Genomic DNA, 17,411 nt, shown 5'->3' with positions numbered 1-17,411 from the left:
AAATCCTAAAAATCATTAAGAGAAAACAAATCTTTGTCAGCATTTTATTGACTAATTCTTAACTACTACACGAACAACAACTTAGATTTGTAGCAATCACTGTAAAATGTGTATAAGCTTGTTGAAAAGAAAAATACCAACTACTGTCCAGATGTGTGTTTATTTGGTGATGGTGTTGGCGTTCATGCTCTTGCCGCTTCCGCTGAGCACGATGTAGGGCGTTTTCTGAGACTTCTGCTTCTCCTGGAGCAGTGCCACAGTCCCCAGCGGCGTGTCGCTGCTGCTCATCTTCTTCAACAGCGCTTCCTCCTCCAGCTTCTTCATCCTGCGCTCAGTCTTCATCTTGCCTGAGCCCTTGCCGTGGAATCTGTGCGAAAGTTGCCTGAAGGGAGAGGTGTCAAAATTAATCAATTACTCAACAACTAATCCATCAATTTAATCAACAACTATTTTGATAATTGTTTTGAGCCATTGCTCAACTTAAAATTGTCCAAATCTCTGGTTTCAGCCTCTCAACTAGGGTTGTCCCGATCCATTCATGTGATTGGAAATCAGAGCGATCATGTCATTTTCAGCGGATCAATATTGGGTGAAAAAGATTGTATTTTTTAATTTTCCGAATTTTTAAAGGTTACAAACGGAGCTGTGCTATGTAACGATATATATTGTAGTGCGACATTAAAAACCATCTACCCTACGATATAATCCTCCATCGTTTTGATTGTTATTTTTATGTGTGGATTTAGTTCTGTTGCTACAGTAATTTAGCATTTGATTACATCATCCTTGTGCCTCCCACTCCAGGCATGACCAATCAACCCATGTTTTAACAATTATCAAAATAAAAAAGATTTTTTGAATCATTACCCAAGTAGCTCTTAGTTTCAAAAACGTTGGTGAGTGCATCACTTGATTAATTGCTGCTCATTTGGTTTTGTTTAATCATTACACAATACCAAATAAAACAACAAATCACTTCAAAAATAATTGGGAAAAAAATATTTTACAATAACCTAATAGGAAATATATTTTTTTATCCAATCATTCGATGAATCAATGATATAATGGATTCTGAAAATATTTGACAGTAAGAGCCTTACCTGAAGGCCTCCTTCGGCGTCAGCTTGCGTCCAGACTCGTCCACGTACTCTATCTTGACGTCGGGTTTGTAGCCGTCCTTGTCCTTGAAGTCTTGCGTGAAGCCTCGGTACTCCTCGCGCCGGCTGTATTTGTCATCAAAGCCCATCTTGTCCTCGATACAGTAGTTGTCGTTGGGCAGGGCCCCCTTAGTGGCTTTGACACGTGCCACTTTTTGCACCTCCGTCTCCAACAGTCCTTTGTTCTTGCACAGGTGCAGGGCGGCGGCCAGGCCCGAATTGACGATGGGCTCCTCGTCCAGAATGGTGGCGGAGGCCGTGGCGAAGTCTGGGTGCTTCTGCTCCTCGTCCAGGTTGACGCTACTCCAGCCGATGTTGTCCTCCGCATCAGAGTTGGAGTCGCCGGCGCCTTCCTTCTCTTCATCTTGCTCAAAGTCCATCATGTCCTCCTGGTCCTCTCGGTTGCCCGACAGGCCGTAGGTGGGGATATCGCCCAGCGTGCGGCAAAACTCGGAGGTGGCGTTGAAGACAATGTTGTTGCGCTTTTCTGAGGGATCCTCAGCGTCATCCCTAGCGAGTCGCTTCACCCGTTCGGCGATCTTCTCACCAGCATCCCCAAGGAGCTGCTTCTGCCTCAGCTTCCTCTGCTTTTCCAGTTGTTTTTGCAGCTCCTGCTCAGCCTCGTCTTCCTCCAAGACAGTGGGCTCGGGCGGCGTGAAGTCCTCATCATCGCTAATATCCATTTCCGCCGTCCGGATGTCGTCGGACATTTGCGTCACCGCCGTCTCATGTGGCCACCTGCCCTCCTCCACGCCCTCGTCGTCTTCGTACTCCCCTTTGCGGCCACGACCGCGCGTCCTGGAGCCGAAGTCCGTCTTGCGCGAGTCGTCCAGGAGCAAGAAGTCAGCCACTGTCGTCTTCTCCTTCTTACGGATTTTCTTCACGCGCCGCTTGGTCTTTTTGAAGGCCACCATCTCCTGAGGCGAGTAGTACTCTGAAGCAATCATGAGCGAGGGCATCACCAAGGACTGCGCCTGGCTGCGCAGCGTCTCCCGCATGGCCTGCAGCTCCCGCTCCCGCTCGCCATCGGCCATGCCGCCCGTCTTCAAGCGGAAGCTCTTCTTCTTTTCACCATCGATCTCCTCGTCATACTTGGACAGCACAGAACGCGACTTGAACGTCACCATGTCATCCACGCTTTCCTCCTCCTCGTAGGGCTTGTAGTCAGGCTGCTTCTTCTTCAGCTCCACGTTCTTGTCCGCCTTCTCCTTGTCTACCAGCCCCACGTTCTCAAGCACGTCCTCCTCCTCCTCCAGCACACCTTTGTCCTGCAGCGTGAGGATGACCGTCTGGCCCTCGTTGAAGGAGTCCACTTTGTGCTGCACTTTAAGACCCTTCAGATCCCGCGCCGTGTACGCGCTGTTTATACGTCCCTGCCCGAACTCCTCTTCCACCAGGTTGCTCACACCAAACTCCTGGTCCATCTCCTCCAGGAGCTTGGCTCTCTTCTCCGCCATCGCTTTCTCCTTCGCCGCCTTCCGGTTCTTCTCCACCCAAGCGGCGGTGTCCTCCAGCCAGTCGTCCTCCGCCAGGGTCTTGACTTTTCCCAGCTTCTGGTTCAGAAGGCGCTTCTCTTTCATGGCCGCCAGCTTCTCCTTGATGTCCTTCTGTTTCTGGATGAGAGCCGGGTTGATGGTCTCTGCCACCAGCGGCTCCTCCTTGGTGCCAAGCTCCTTCTTGTTCTCGTTCAACTCCAGCGGTTTCAGGCCCAGCTTGGCTCGGAGCTTGTTGGTCTCCTCGATGCTGAGAGATGCATCTCCACTGGCGGACTGAGCTTGCACCTCAGTGCTTCCCTCCTCCGTTTTCTCCTTCTTGACGCGTGGCTCCCCGCCGCTCCTGTCGCCTTTGCTGCGGCTCTCGCGTCCACCCCTGTCCCTGTCCCTGGACGCGGACCGCTTCCTTCTCTCCTTCTCCCGAGTACCATCGCGGGTCGATGCGTCTCTCTCGCGCTCCTTGCGGCGGTGTTTCTTGTGCTCGCGACGGCGCTCCTCGGCTTCCCTGTCACGACTCTTTTCCTTATGTTTCTTCGACGAACCCATCGTTATTTCCCCTGCGGTGATAAGTTAGAAACAAGTATTCGCTTATTGTCTCTTTGTTACAAGTGAGCGATTGGGAAATGACGCTAGCTTCGAGTTGCTAACGCGCTAGCATACATGATGCGCCACAATAAATGATTTTACTCACTCAACAAGTGGACAAAAGGGAATCCCCACCTCTTTGGTTGACAGTATGCGAAACCGTGTCAAGATAAGGGAGCTAATCCGTCATTTATGTTCAATTTCGAGTTTTCGTCCAAGCTTCGACCATTTAAGCAACGAAGTGCGGACGACACATTTGTATTGTAGAAGTCCTTTCCGGTTGTGTGAAATTATTTACTGCCACCTACAGCTCACGGGGATTGTTGCAGTTAAAAAAACGTTGACGGTGACCAAAAAATAATAAATGACGATGGTGCGACGAGGTTGAAAGCAACCCGAAAAAGGAACTGAATTTGCTAACATGTTTTTTTACCTCTTTTTTGTGCATTTATTTTACTATACATGATGTAATCACGCTTGTTCCCCGGCTGTACAGTACATTGAAGATGATCCTGCTTTACTTTGATTAACATGTTTGCTTGATTTTTTTTTTTTACTTTATTTGGGGAAACAAAAATCACCATGTCAAAAAAAAAAAAAAAAAAAGTAATGATTAACTAATGATAAGGGGTGGTTAACCTTTTAGACTTTTATACTTGAAATAATAAATTCAAAATAAATTGGCTAAAACAATTCATTAAGAACACATTTTATACCAAAATTCCCCTCCCAATTAGGTGGTTTAAACTTTGTTTTATCAAAAAACTCCCAGCAAACGTATCCAACTTTCAGAAAACAGATGCTTCTCTCGTGGTCATGAATGTAAGGATTATCGGTACCCTCTTACCCACCCTTGAGGACTTGCACGCTGCCAGAACTAAAACAAGAACGTGCAAAATCCCTCTACATCCCGGTCACCGGCTCCTTCCCTCAGGTAGGCGCTACCGATCAATGCAAACCAGAACTAGCAGACATTCCAACAGCTTCTTCCCTCTTGCAATTAATTTCTTAAACATCTAACCTACAATTCCATTGCAACATGCTGCCAATTATTTTTTTTCCTCTGAGTTTGTTGTCACATTTCTGTCGGGCCAATTATATACGACTCGTGCACTCACTGTAGTAGTCTCGCCACGCTGCACTATTTGCATATCTGTTGTTGACCAATACTGACTGAGGAGTATCTGCAACATTTGCACAATCAACATTGTCCCAGATTATCGCACTACTCGTCACTTTAAACCGCATACACTCCTTGAAGTCTCGGCGCCCTTTGCACAATGCTCATTGCACCGGACTATTGCGAGATTCGTCATTCGAACTGCTCTAACTCTGCATCTTTTTTCACAATTGTGAAAAAAAATAAAAATCAAAATTGTACCGGCATTACCAGATAATTAGCAACCCTTTATTGACTGTTTTTCTCAATGTCTTTATATCTCAAAAGTGTTCTCTCTCAATTGACCGTCTGTTGTCGTTGTGCTAGAGTGGCTCCAACTACCGGAGACAAATTCCTTGTGTGTTTTTTGGACATACTTGGCAAATAAAGATGTTTCTGATTCGGATTCGGATCATTTTCCCCCACGTAGATACAACCTCGAGAATAATCAAGAAATAATATATTATTTTGGTTGGTAAGTTTATTTTACCCAAATGGTTCACTTCTGACATATCAAGAATTTATTTTGAAACACAATATTGTTTCTCCTCAAAACACAATAATAATCAGAATTTTCGCACATTACCAAAGTGATGGAAAGGCAAAAGTATGGAGAAAGAAAGGATCTGCTTATGTTCCAAAACACACAAGCTCATCTGTGAAGCATGGTGGAGGTAATGTCATGGCTTGGGCTTTTGCATGGCTGCTTCTGGAACAGGCTCACTCGTCTTGATTGATGATGTAACTCATGATGGTGGCAGCAGAATGAATACTGAATACGACAAAACCATTTTGTCTGGCAATTTGCAGAAAATGGTTCCAAATTAATCGGGAGAAGCGTCATGCAACAAGACAATGACCCAAAACACACTGCCGACACAACAAAGGATTTCATCAGGGAGAAAACATGGAAGCTCTTCGACTGGCCAAGTCAATCACCGGACCTTAACCCAACAGTGCATGCATTTTACCTCCTGAAGAGGAGACTCACGGGGGAAACTCCCAGAAACAAACGAGAACTGAAAGAGGCTGCAGTAAAGGCCTGGAAAAGCATTTCAAATGAAGAACGCAACAGTCTGGTGAAGTCAATGGGTCGCAGGCTTGATGCAGTTATTGCTGAGATGTAAATACCATGAAATAAAAGATGGAATTCTGAAATTTTGATCTGAAACCCAAATGTCTTCAGTATACAACAAAAACAAAGGAAGTGACTTTGCCATTTCAATACTTTTGGAGGGGCTCTAAAATAAGACATTAACTTGAAAGCTTGAAATATCAGCATTTTTTAGATCACAAACCACATGGGCCACGGAACATTTTGCTACCGGGAACTCAAAATTCCTGGGCTGGTTGGTGGATAAGCTCCTCATGTGGTTTGTCTTACCATCGCACTTCTTACTTCAGGGTAGTTTAGGGAAATGAGGCTGATTTTGCTCATTACTGACACCTACTGGATCTAAAAAGGTTAGTTAATACCAGCATTTGTGCTTCAAGCTTTCAAGTTAATGTCTTATTTCATATCTTAATCTACGTTTTTATTTTTGTTGATATCTTTAAAACCTAACCCTTTATTTATCCAGGTGACAACTGATTCTCATTTGCAATGCCAACCTGGCTGCAGTCTTTGAGGCAGGCAGTTGTATTATAAACAGGTACAGTTCAATAAAGTAGAATACATTTATTGTAATATAGAATATATTTGTTGTAATTTATTGAGATAACATACCTAAATAGATTGTAGACAAATGTCGATATACTAATCCAAACCCACTCGTAGTCTTTGCATTTTTTAAAAATGAAGTCAAACAAGCAATATATTAGGGCCATTTATTGAAACCTATGTGCTCTTTATAATGTATTTTTGTAATATGATAATAAATCTTTTGCCACTGATTGTATGTCATCCCCTGGCGATTGTTGTTTTCTGTTACTTAATAGATTATACAAAAAAAAAAAAAAAAAAGTCGCGGGCTACTTTAATGAGTTCTTGCTGCCTGCTGATTGGGTCGGGGTGATTATTCCAGCGAGGAGCTCACCAGAGGTTGGTTAACTTGGCAACAAGGTTAGTTCAATTCCTGAAAGCAACAAAGCCAGCCAAAATAATAGTTTGAAAACTTTATGTGTTTTTATTATCTTATGATATTTCACATCGTCAACTTTTCCCCGCGCCTGCACTGTACCTTTACGACCAGGTTCGCGGGCCTCGTCGCAGTTTAGTGACGTCACAATGATTTCCGGACACCTGCTGGTTGAGTGCGGTTCAACGAAGCTTGCCGATATATCCTAAATATTTCGTTTATTTACACCAAATAAACGATTAAGAAGAAAAACCGTGATTGGGAGTTCCAGATTTTTTCACATGGATTCAGCGAGGGAGACGATTTAAATAAAACAAAACAAGTCCCAGCACGACGTGTAAAGCTACGGTGATGATTCCAGTTCACTTTGAACTGAAGTGCTGTTAAGACAAGTTGGCTCAAGGTTTACTTTGACTTTCTAGAAAGCGGGACGAACTCGTTTGCTGTACTCTCTTGTTTCGACTTTCGCTCGACTACGGGAGGTTAGTTAGCCACAGACGCCGCAGGACGCTAACATGTAGCATTAGCATGGGTGGGTGGGGAGGGGGGGGGGCGTTCTCAGGTTGCCATGGTGAGGACCCACTTCAAAACTCTCTCCCCCCCCCAGAAAACTTGGTCGAATTTCTAACATTTGATTATTTAAACGTTCGTATAGCCGCTCGCTTGACGACGATCGACGTGTAAGGTGCGTTCTTGTCTTTCGAGTCCGTTTGTGACGCAGAAGTGACGACTGGGTGTTGTAACGTCTGCTTGCATGCGAACTCTGCATAGGTCAATTTACAGAAAGACAGCCATGTATCTCGGCCAGTGTTTAAACGCCGTCGAGTAGTAGCAATTAAACACAGTAGGTAGTTGTAGCCCGTGGTTGGTTTATAAAAATATATATATATATATAATCCAAAAAACGGTTCACAATGTCAATTTTGACCATTTCTGTTGTTGTGGCTTTTCAGCTAAGCGGGTGGTAACATGGCAACCGGAGGCGCTCCATTCGATGGCAGCGCGGACGAGCTGCACAACTGGAGCGTCACCAACGCCAGCCTGGAGGACAGACTCAACAACACGGTAAACGACCCCAAACCTTAAAGCTCCATACATGTTAGAAAGCTCTCAGACTAGTACGATGGAATGAACCCAACAGTTCCTTATACACAAGACTGCAAGCCAGGAAAATGTAGGCTTCAATGTCTAATGCAGTACTTCCCAACCTTTAGTGTGCTCAGGCCTGTACAGCGGTGCCTCAAGATAGAAGTGACTTGACTAAGGCCTGGTACACACTATTTTGATTTTTCTGTGACAGATCCCACACATAAAAATCGGGCATTTAACAGTTTTGGTCGTATTGTGTGTGTGTGTGTGGTGTGCTCTGATAAGATCAACATGTAAAACCACACCACACACACAAAGATTCTGTTCCACCACCGATGAACAAAAAAAGCATGTGAGCTCACAAAAACAAAGAAGGTCAGACACTTCTTGTTATGTGCCGATTTTTGCCAAGTGTTGCCGAAGACAGACCATAGCGTTGTAGAATGGCAGTGTCTTGCCATCTGGCAAACCCACTTTTATACAAAAACGGCATCGGGTAGGACTTTATTTATGATAGTTTCATTGTTGGGCGGCACAGTGGACGACTGGTTAGAGCGTCAGCCTCACAGTTCTGAGGACCGGGGTTCAATCCTCGGCCCCGCCTGTGTGGAGTTTGCATGTCCTTCCCTTGCCTGTGTGGGTTTTCTCCGGGTACTCCGGTTTCCTCCCACATCCCAAAAACTGGCGTGAATTGGAGACTCTAAATTGCCCGTAGTTGTGAATGTGAGTGCGAATAGTTGTTTGTTTGTATGTGCCCTGCGATTGGCTGGCAACGAGTTCGGGGTGTACTGGGATAGGCTCCAGCACGCCCGCGACCCTAGTGAGGAGAAGCGGCTCAGAAAATGGACGGGTGGAGTTTCATTGTTTCCCAGTCTGGGCGCTTCTTTGATATCCGTTCCATGTCAAAATTCACAGCGTTGGGACTGCGGGAGTAGTCTGCTTTCCCCACCACACCTGAAGATTTTTGGTCTTAAATAGTGAACATTCAATATTTAAGATTGCTCGCCCTCACCCGTTTTGGACCATATCATTGGGACAATTCCACTCTTAACTCACCTCAGACCTAAGATTAATTTTGTAGGATAATCTCATAAAACATAAAATAGTCTGGCTTTTGACATCCTTGGTCAGAAGGGGCAAAATTGGAACAAAAACAACCTGATTGTCCTTGTGTACTGGGCCTTATGAGTTTTCCCAGATACAAGCCATCATACAACAGATTTTTTGCTTTGACTTGTCAGCTCTCATAGAAGTGTAAAAAAAAAAAAGTGAAGCACTGGGAATCGTAAACGCGACGGCATACGATGATGCTGGGGTCTTAACTGCTTTGAATGCCAGCTTCGTCTTCCCGGAACAGCTTTTGTAGCACAAATACGATGAACAAAAAGGCAAACACACAAGTTAATTACGTGACGAGCGCCGATCCGAGGTCTCAGCTAGGGGTTGAACGACGAAAGTTTTTTGTGGTCGACTATTAATGTGATGCAAGCTGAATCAAAGTTGATTAATCACTGACATCATAGATATTTTTTTCAGCACTGTACGGCAGTCTCCAACCTTTTTTGCGCAACAGATCAGTGGTTCCTTGCGATATGAGTGACCCTATTTGAGTTTTTAAACATATGAGCGGTTGTTTGGATGATCAAGCTGTTTAATACAAGTTTACTGTCAAACTAAACAAAACAAAGATAATTACACTTGTGTGTTTAAAACAACCACTTAAAAGAAATCTGATGTAATTCAACACCCTAGTATGTTAATGTGATCTCTGTATCTTTAGCCTCTCGAACACAGTAAGCCAGCAAAATTGGCGCATCAGACAGCATTTATCTGCATTTTGCCTTTTACACAGAACCCAGCAAGCGCGGGACATTACAGCGACTTTGTGCACTTTTCACACAAGCACAAGAGATTTCTTTTGCCAGCGCCTTTTTATACAAGAACTCGCCGAAGTGGGACATCGCCATCTACTACTATGTTGGGGGTTTAGTTCTTCCACACTCAGCCATAACACTGACTTCTGACTGGTGTTCAGGCCTGGGGCGGCGTGCAGCAGAAAAAGGCGAACCGCTCATCAGAGAAGAACAAAAAGAAGCTGTCGGCTGCTGTGGTGGCAGAAAGCCGCCTGACCAACGACATTTCACCCAATTCTACCCCCTGGAGCGGCCGACGCAGACCACTGCATATCAAATACACCAGCCAGCGCTCAGTCCCAGACCAGGCGGAGATGGACAAGATCCACCAGAGGATTCACTTCTCGGATTTGGACGAGGTGAAAATAATCTCCTTGATTCACATTTGTGTAGTAATAATGCATGTGATATAATCGGAAATAATAGAAAGCTAATTCATCATCGGCTGTCCTAAGACTTTTAGTGACTCTACACACAGGCTGGGGTACACGCTTGACTGGTCGCCAGCCAGTCACAGGGCACATAGAGACAAACAAGGCTTCACACTCATATTCACACTTATGGACATATTAGTCTTCAATGAACCCAACATGCATGTTTTTGGAATGTAGGAGGAAGCCAAAGTAGCCGGAGACAACCCACACAAGCATAGGGAGAACATTCAAATTCCACATTGGAGTTCAAACCCAGAACCTCAGAACCGTGACGCAGACGTGCTAACCACGAGGACACCATCCTGCCAATGTTTTGAACTCTGTAGTCTTACTGATTACTGTATTCCCCATAACAAGATGGAAAGCAGCAGCAGCAGAGGAACATGTCAACTCCTCACAGGAAGGCTGCAGCCGTTTTCAAACCCAGAACCTTGGAATTGTGGGGAAGTCGTGCTAACCACTAGCTCGACTTGCTGCCCACAAACTATCCCATTGAGATGGCTAAATGATATAAGGTTGAACATTGACTCGGGGGAAGGTGTCATACAGTATAGCATTACATACTGTTGAACAGGTTAGAAACGTGGGTAGGACTCAATGGAACAGTCTTTAAATGGTTCAGGTCATACCCGAAGGAAAGGAGTTTTTTTGTGACCATTGGAAGTTCTGATTGAATGGGAGTGACAAATGGGGGTCCCTCAAGGGTCAGAACGTGGACCCCTTTTGTTCAGGATTTATATCCTACCCTTGGGTCCAATTCTTCAGGACTTTAATGTTGACTACCATAGCTATTCAAATGACACACAGTTCTATCTAGCATTGTGTCCATATGAGTACAGTTCAATTGAGGTGTTGTCACTGTTTGAAATAAATAAATGGATGCTCGGGTTCTGACCAGAACAAAGAGATCAGAGCATATTACTCCAGCTGGCTCCACAGTCAGCTATAGAATAGACTATTCCTACTACTGGTCTATAAATCACTAAATGGTTTAGGTCCTGAATACATGAAAGAAATGCTCATGGAATACAAACCTAGTAGGGCTCTGAGATTTTTACAGACTCAGGTCAAATAGTGGAGTACAGAGTCCAAAGCAAATGTGGTTTATCAGCATTTAGCTGTTATGCTGCACACAAATGGAATAAGTTGCCAACAGAAGTGAAGTTAGCCAGTCCAGGTTAAAAGCTGCTTTCTTTTTCCTTTGCTTATTATTATTTTTGGAGCATTATCTTAAAAAAAAAAGTCTTTCTTGCACTGTACATTTTTTTTGTAATTTTAGTAACCTGTCGTCTGTAGTTTATTTTTAAATGTCTTTTTTCTCTTTGTTTTTAAATGCTTTTAATCATGTGAAGCACATTCAATTACCTTGTGTATGAAATGTGCTATATAAAATAAATATGCCTTGCCTTTGAAGACGTAACAATGAGAGATTGAACAGGATCAGTTTGTCGGTTAGCTTCTCTCTGGTCATTTTCATGCTAGTCTCTGTTAGTCATTAGCTACATTCTTAATTGTATTGTTGATATTGCACCGAGCATCCATCCATCCATCCATTTTCTGAGCCGCTTCTCCTCACGCGGGTCGCGGGCGTGCTGGAGCCTATCCCAGCTGTCATCGGGCAGGAGGCGGGCTACACCCTGAACTGGTTGGCGGCCAATCGCAGGGCACATACAAACAAACAACCATTCGCACTCACAGTCAGTTTAATAGATTGTCCTAAAGAGTAAAGACCCTAGAAAGCAAAAAGGAAAAAGTGTCACATTTGACACTGCAGAGAAGAGGGTTGTTAACAACCCCACCAAATTTAAAGTGTATAAAATCTACCATCATGGAAAAAATGATCAGACCACCCTTGTTTCTTGTTCATTTTTAGTGCTTGGTAGAACTAAAGGTACATTTGTTTGGACAAATATAATCGTCAACAAAAATAGCTTATGATAGTTCAGTTTAAGAGCTGTATTTAGTTTTTCTGGATAATAAACAAAATCACTGAAAATACAATTAATGTGTCATAGGACAAAGTATGGACTCAGCTGTATTGTATACTCCGTTGGCTCCTCCCAAACACTACGGGCATGTCCGCTGAAGGGGCTGAAATGTTAACTGTCGTCAAATACCACTTCTGTAGATAATAGTGTATATATTGTAAAAAGTGGAATCGATGGCAGCTTGCAAAATGTAAAAACAGATTAGGAGGATCAGTAACTGTGGACTATAACCATAAAATCAGCACACTGTAGTTCTCAGTCTGCACGTTTTCAGCAATTATCTTCAAATATATACAGTGTATTTACAAGCTAATATATGATTCCCCTTTACGTCTTTTGTCTATCGCAGAGCGTCGGTAGCGACTCCCAAGGCCGCGTCACGGCCGCCAACAACCAGCGGCAGCTAGCATCGGAGAACAAGAAACCCTACAACTTCGTCCCGCTGCATGTAAACACCAACAAGAGCAAGGAACCGCTGCTGCTACCGCCCGCCACCTCTGCCTCTTCCACGCCAGCTGTCGCCAAGGAAACCAAGAAGCAAAGCCTAGCAGGAAGGGACGCCTTCAGCCCCGGGGCTAACGCGAAGGAAACGAAAACAAGGCTGACGTGTGGCAACGCCGACAGAGTGGCGGGAGCACGCGCACACTGCGAGGGGGGAGAAGCCAGCGTCGACACGGGCCTGGTAAGACTTGTTCTAATAGAATTCAAGTCTTTCACTTTTGACTTGTGGAATACCTGCAAGGTTGTTGGGTGGATTAGCCATTACAGTTTGAATTAGGCAGAACTCATTGTAAAATATTAGGTATGCACCAATACGATACATCGCTACTTGTACTTGGAAAAAATGTTCCGATACAACATACCGTTACCATTTTACCAGCCTTACATATAACTTGGCAGATGGAGTAGGAGCCATGTCAGGCGCATGGAGGTACTTTAAGACAGGGGTGTTACTCATTTTTGTTGCAGTTTCCCTCAAGAGGGCCATTATGACTGTGTATGATTGTCTCATATTATTATACATGCACAACAAATTGTTGGATAACTCGTTCTGAAATCTGAAACCAGTAAGAAAAAAAAATGTTCAATGTTCAAAAGTGAAGACAATTTGCAATGTTGGTATTTTAGCAAAAAACAAGTTGATTCACATGATTTGCTTTCGCGAGCCACATACAATGATGTGGTTGTCTGGATCTGGCCCCTAGGCATTGAGTTTGACACCTAGGCTTGAAGGTAAACACTGATGCCAACACTTTTAGGTAACTGCAAATTGTGCTCGGGGGGGTGGGGGGGGCATGCATCAAGCACGGAGATTTGAGAGCCTTTTCGCCTGCACCGCTCCGTGCTGCTTTGGTGCTCCTGACACGAAGCTGCTGCGCGTTGACTAAAGAGAAGTAAGTGATGGCGTGTGAAAGCAACCTGAGTTGTCCTGTCAGTTTTATTCTAGAACTTGTGGTATTCTTAAGAAGCAGTCTTGTATTTCTTTTTACTCGCTTTATTCTGGAGCTAACAGAGGTAACATTGCATCCTATCTGTATGTCCACCAGACTCTTATGTTCTTCTTAGTCTATTCCTTCTTTGTCTCTTATTCTCTTCTTTGTTATATACTGTATGCACTCTTTTACATAGTGACTCCTAGTGTTTAGACTGAGACATCACACAACTGAAATACCTTGTGTTACAGGCTGAGAGGACCTGTGATGTCTATACTGTTCAGGCGTCCATGTTGAGTATATCCGTCCGTCCGTCTTATACCGCTTCCAGGTGGCCAAGGCGGGCAGCAGCACAATGGGCATTCAATTGACGAATACTGTTTGTTCATTCATTCTATGTAATTATATATTACTGTATGTTTTTATGTTCGTTTTGGTTATACCTTTAACTTTAAACAAAGCGTGCTTAGGCAAAACACAATTGTTGTTGTTGTTGTTTGAATATTCAAATTTAACAGGTCACATCTGTCAGTTACTATATTTTACAATATATTTGGTCTTCGAAGACAACCAGAACAGTTGAATTGCCCTGAAAAGGAATGAATAGATGACCTGGATGAATGAGAATATTCACAGGCACTATTTTTGGAGAGGAGTGTATGTCTCGAAAGTGTCGTACAACAGGTTTTGACATTGGTGGTTTCACTGTCTTAAAGTAATCCGTTTTTGACAATATATGTTTGAAAATATCGTTAAGCATCACTTTGTTCTTGACTCATTTGAGAAAAAAGTAGGGTGAAAGTGAGGCAGAACGGTGCGGCTGTATTTAGGGCAGTTTATAAATACGCCACTGTGGGTGCCTGCTGCGGTTTGTGCCTATCCTCGTAGCCTGCGCTTGTTTCGCTTCCTCTCAGTCTTCTATCCGTTTGCAGTTTTTAACACCACCAACCCTGTTTTATTTTGCAGCTGGTGAGCAAGCTCTGTCAGATCCGTGAGTACATCGGCAAGGCCAGCTCCATGCGTGACGACCTGGTGGAGAAGAACGATGTGCCGGCCAATGTGGAGCGCCTCTCTCATCTCATCGAGCACCTCAAGGAGCAGGAGAAGTCCTACTTACAATTCCTGCAGAAAATTCTGGTGGGTCTTTCTTTACCTGCTGTCTTGATCTTGCTCTGCTTCCTTTTCTAAGGTTGTTTTCTGGCTTATACATAAGAGATCTTTTAGAGATCTAAGAGATAAAAATTGAGATACAATTAAGATGTCTATTGGTACCTCTAATCTGTTCTGTGACGCTGCTTAACAAACTTTTCCATGCTTCCATCATTTCCCTATAGCATTTGTCCGCATTCGGGGCGCTTGCTTTGGGTGAGAGAACCGGCCTACACCTTGGACTGGTTGCCAGCCAATACAGGGCACATGTAGACAGTGAAACATTCACACCTACAGCCAATTTAGTCTTCAAAGAACCTGTTTTTTTGGAATGTGCGAGGAAGCCGGGCTTACTAGGAGAGCGTGGGGAGATCATGCCAAATTCCATACAAGAATGCCGGAGCGGAGATTAGAACCCCACGCCTCATAATTTTGAGACAAACTTCCCATAAATTTCCCATTTAGATAGTTTCAGAGTCCAAACCCTTGCCATCATAAAACCTTTATTCACTGTACAGACAATATTTTAAGTACTAATTTAACATTCTTAACTGTGTAAATGTAAAAATAGGTTAATCAGTCTATTATCGGTAAGAATAAAACATTTTAGAAGGGGTAATAGATGTTAAATCATAACACATGCACATAAACTACATTTAATCACAAATGCCAGGCATATGACTGCTTTTACGCTGCGCTCCTTATCAAACAGTGCAAACAGATCAGGGCACTCAAATCCACAAAACCAGTCGCAGAAGTGACATATCATAGGCAATTGTCCACAAAAAGTTGTCCAGTACTGTACCATGTGTTTCTATTAAGCCAAGGGGAATGTTACCATAAACAGAAAGTGGAAATCTACCCAAGTTAAACTAGTAGCAGTGTATAATGGTGTCGCCATTATGACAGTTGAAGTGCAAGTCTACAAGTGAAAGTAGGCAAGTCTTGCATTATTAACTTGTCACCTCTGCTGATGCGACAGGCTCGGGAGAACGACGATGACGACGTTAGGACCCAAGATTCTGCTGTGGGTTCTGGCTCCTTGATAGAGAGCACCTCACTGAACGTCGATGTGAGGTCTTCGGACGCAGCAAACGCACCGGTATGCTGAGCTGCACATCGCTATCAATTGTGTTGTAATTGTTGTAAAACACACACGACATGGCTTTCTGCAGGGCGGCTGGCCCGACGCATCCATACGAGAACAAAAGGAAGAACTGGAGAACTTTCGCAAGCAGCACGAGCTGCTGAAGAAGATGCTAGAGCAGCAGGATCAGCTCAGGGCCCTGCAGGGCCGCCAGGAGGCTCTGCTAGCCATGCAGCAGAGCGCCGAACAAGCGCTTGCCGTCATCGAGGACGCAGCAGGTGAGACTCGGACCGGTGAAACACATGCAGGACAGTTATTTCTAAAAGTATGTGCAAAGTTGTACAGTAAACCCTGCGAATAGCAAAAAATTGACGCACCCCAAAAAAGGTTTGTAATTGCAGTTTGATTTTTCTTGTGTATTCTAGTTGTCACGGAAACCACAGGCAGCGTCTCCGGCCTGAGCATCACATCAGAGCTCAATGATGAGCTCAATGATTTGATCCAGCGGTTCCACAACCAACTACGGGACTCTAAGGTATGTCTGATCATAAGCATGTTAAGCGGGGTACACGCATACCGGACAGGATTTGCCACGTGTGTTCCTGGTGTTCTTATAGTGTGTGGTGTACTCGGGATGACCAGTACTGCACACCACACACATCTCCACCGACAATCGCGACTCACCTTATATTACACCAGTATAAAGGTGCAACGATTAATCGACAACTAATCAATTAATCGCTAACGATTTTTGACAATAGTTTAATCATTTAGCGACCTTGTTTAACTTAATATTGACCAAATCCTTGAAATGTTAGCCTGTCAACAGTCAATAATCATTATATTTATTACAATAAAGTAGTAAATATTAATAATTAGATTGCAGACTGATTATCTTTGTTTCATCGAAATAGAATGCATTATTAAATTATTTTGTTTTCTCTATGTTTATTATTGACTGGCCTCTTGATTGACAGCAGTAAACCCAATAGCAATTAGCCAATAACTCAGGCCCCATCCATATACTATCGAGCCACCTCTCATTTTAATAGTCAATACAGACATATAATAGTCTTCCACTTGGTGCCCCACGGTCCAGGCATTACGTCATCAAACATTTTATTTTGTAGTCACGAGTGACAAGATGGTTAGGGGAAATGTACAGGTGTAAAATTTAACATTTTATTTAATGTAGTGGACTAAAAGTGAAAGTTGCTAGAAATATAATATAAAGGGTGATTGAAAAGTAACAGTCTGTTTTTAAGAGCCTCCATAGTTTTGTTTGAGAATCTTTCATCTATTGGAGAATTGACTGTCATCATTTTTAACAGCAACTTGAAGGCCGAATACGAGAGGTTACGTCTTCCATCCCAATCAGTTGATGCGGTCCCAAGGCTGGTGGCGATTGCTGGCGGCCATAACGAATTTTAAATAAAACTCCATGCTGTACACTTTCTTATCATAATTATACTGTAGTTCAGAAATAAATTACAAGTACTTCAAAACAGGGAGTTACTTTTCAACCATCCTGTACATCTATTTGTGTACGACAACAGCACAAACTCGAGTGAGCTTCCTGATTGGCGATTGTTCCGTTTCATGTCAAAATTATGGAGTCTGTGTCTTGGTCCAACTTGGTGTCAAAACCCACACAAATGTTTTTGCGACGGGAAATAATATCAGGTGTATCGTTTAAGGTTGTCAGCCCCACCCATTTTCCGATTGTCTCGCTCTTAACACACCACATTGTACAGGAAAATTGCTTTTAGAGCTCTTGCAGAGTTGGGCATTTGCTGACTTGAATTGCGACAGAGGGTTTGCTGGTGTATGTGTTTAACGACATTCA

The 17,411-nt window shown here is 43.7% G+C and overlaps 2 protein-coding genes across 14 annotated transcripts in view; one reads left to right on the top strand and one right to left on the bottom strand.

Moving 5' to 3' along the window:
• Positions 1–30: 30 nt before the first annotated feature.
• Positions 31–3,528, bottom strand: sart1 (spliceosome associated factor 1, recruiter of U4/U6.U5 tri-snRNP). Of its 2 annotated transcripts, none has more exons than XM_061770549.1 (3): positions 3,342–3,528; positions 1,101–3,207; positions 31–382 (listed from the first exon to the last, which is right to left on the bottom strand). In XM_061770549.1, exons 2-3 carry the CDS (start codon positions 3,194–3,196, stop codon positions 160–162), a joined length of 2,319 nt encoding a protein of 772 aa, XP_061626533.1. In that variant the 5' UTR covers positions 3,197–3,207; positions 3,342–3,528; the 3' UTR covers positions 31–159. The 2 variants fall into 2 exon arrangements, with proteins under 2 accessions (XP_061626533.1, XP_061626535.1); XM_061770551.1 differs by having other exon boundaries at positions 3,371–3,523.
• Positions 3,529–6,365: 2,837 nt separating this feature from the next.
• Positions 6,366–17,411, top strand: part of pcm1 (pericentriolar material 1) — a 34,214-nt gene continuing 23,168 nt past the window's right edge. For 5 of the 12 annotated variants that reach the window (XM_061770524.1, XM_061770523.1, XM_061770521.1 and 2 more), the window contains exons 1-7: positions 6,610–7,537; positions 9,597–9,833; positions 12,246–12,578; positions 14,296–14,466; positions 15,461–15,580; positions 15,654–15,843; positions 15,991–16,100. In XM_061770524.1, the coding sequence (XP_061626508.1) occupies positions 7,442–7,537; positions 9,597–9,833; positions 12,246–12,578; positions 14,296–14,466; positions 15,461–15,580; positions 15,654–15,843; positions 15,991–16,100 (1,257 nt within the window). In that variant the 5' untranslated portion in view covers positions 6,610–7,441. Of the gene's footprint in view, positions 6,457–6,606; positions 7,538–9,596; positions 9,834–12,245; positions 12,579–14,295; positions 14,467–15,460; positions 15,581–15,653; positions 15,844–15,990; positions 16,101–17,411 lie in introns of those variants that run through there. The other 7 variants (XM_061770520.1, XM_061770518.1, XM_061770519.1 and 4 more) reach the window with 7 other exon arrangements.

This window comes from Phyllopteryx taeniolatus, chromosome 4 (assembly GCF_024500385.1).
Source record: "Phyllopteryx taeniolatus isolate TA_2022b chromosome 4, UOR_Ptae_1.2, whole genome shotgun sequence".
In the NCBI taxonomy this organism is placed as follows: Eukaryota; Metazoa; Chordata; class Actinopteri; order Syngnathiformes; family Syngnathidae; genus Phyllopteryx; species Phyllopteryx taeniolatus.
This window is presented reverse-complemented; position numbering and strand designations above follow the sequence as displayed.

What these genes read in the sequence shown, in the direction of transcription:
- sart1 (XM_061770549.1), bottom strand. Translation starts at nt 3,196, where the DNA reads ATGGGTTCGTCGAAGAAACATAAGGAAAAGAGTCGTGACAGGGAAGCC. An exon ending in ACGCCGAAGGAGGCCTTCAG is followed by an intron (nt 383 to 1,100) that starts GTAAGGCTCTTA and finishes CTCTCCCTTCAG; the next exon opens with GCAACTTTCGCACAGATTCC.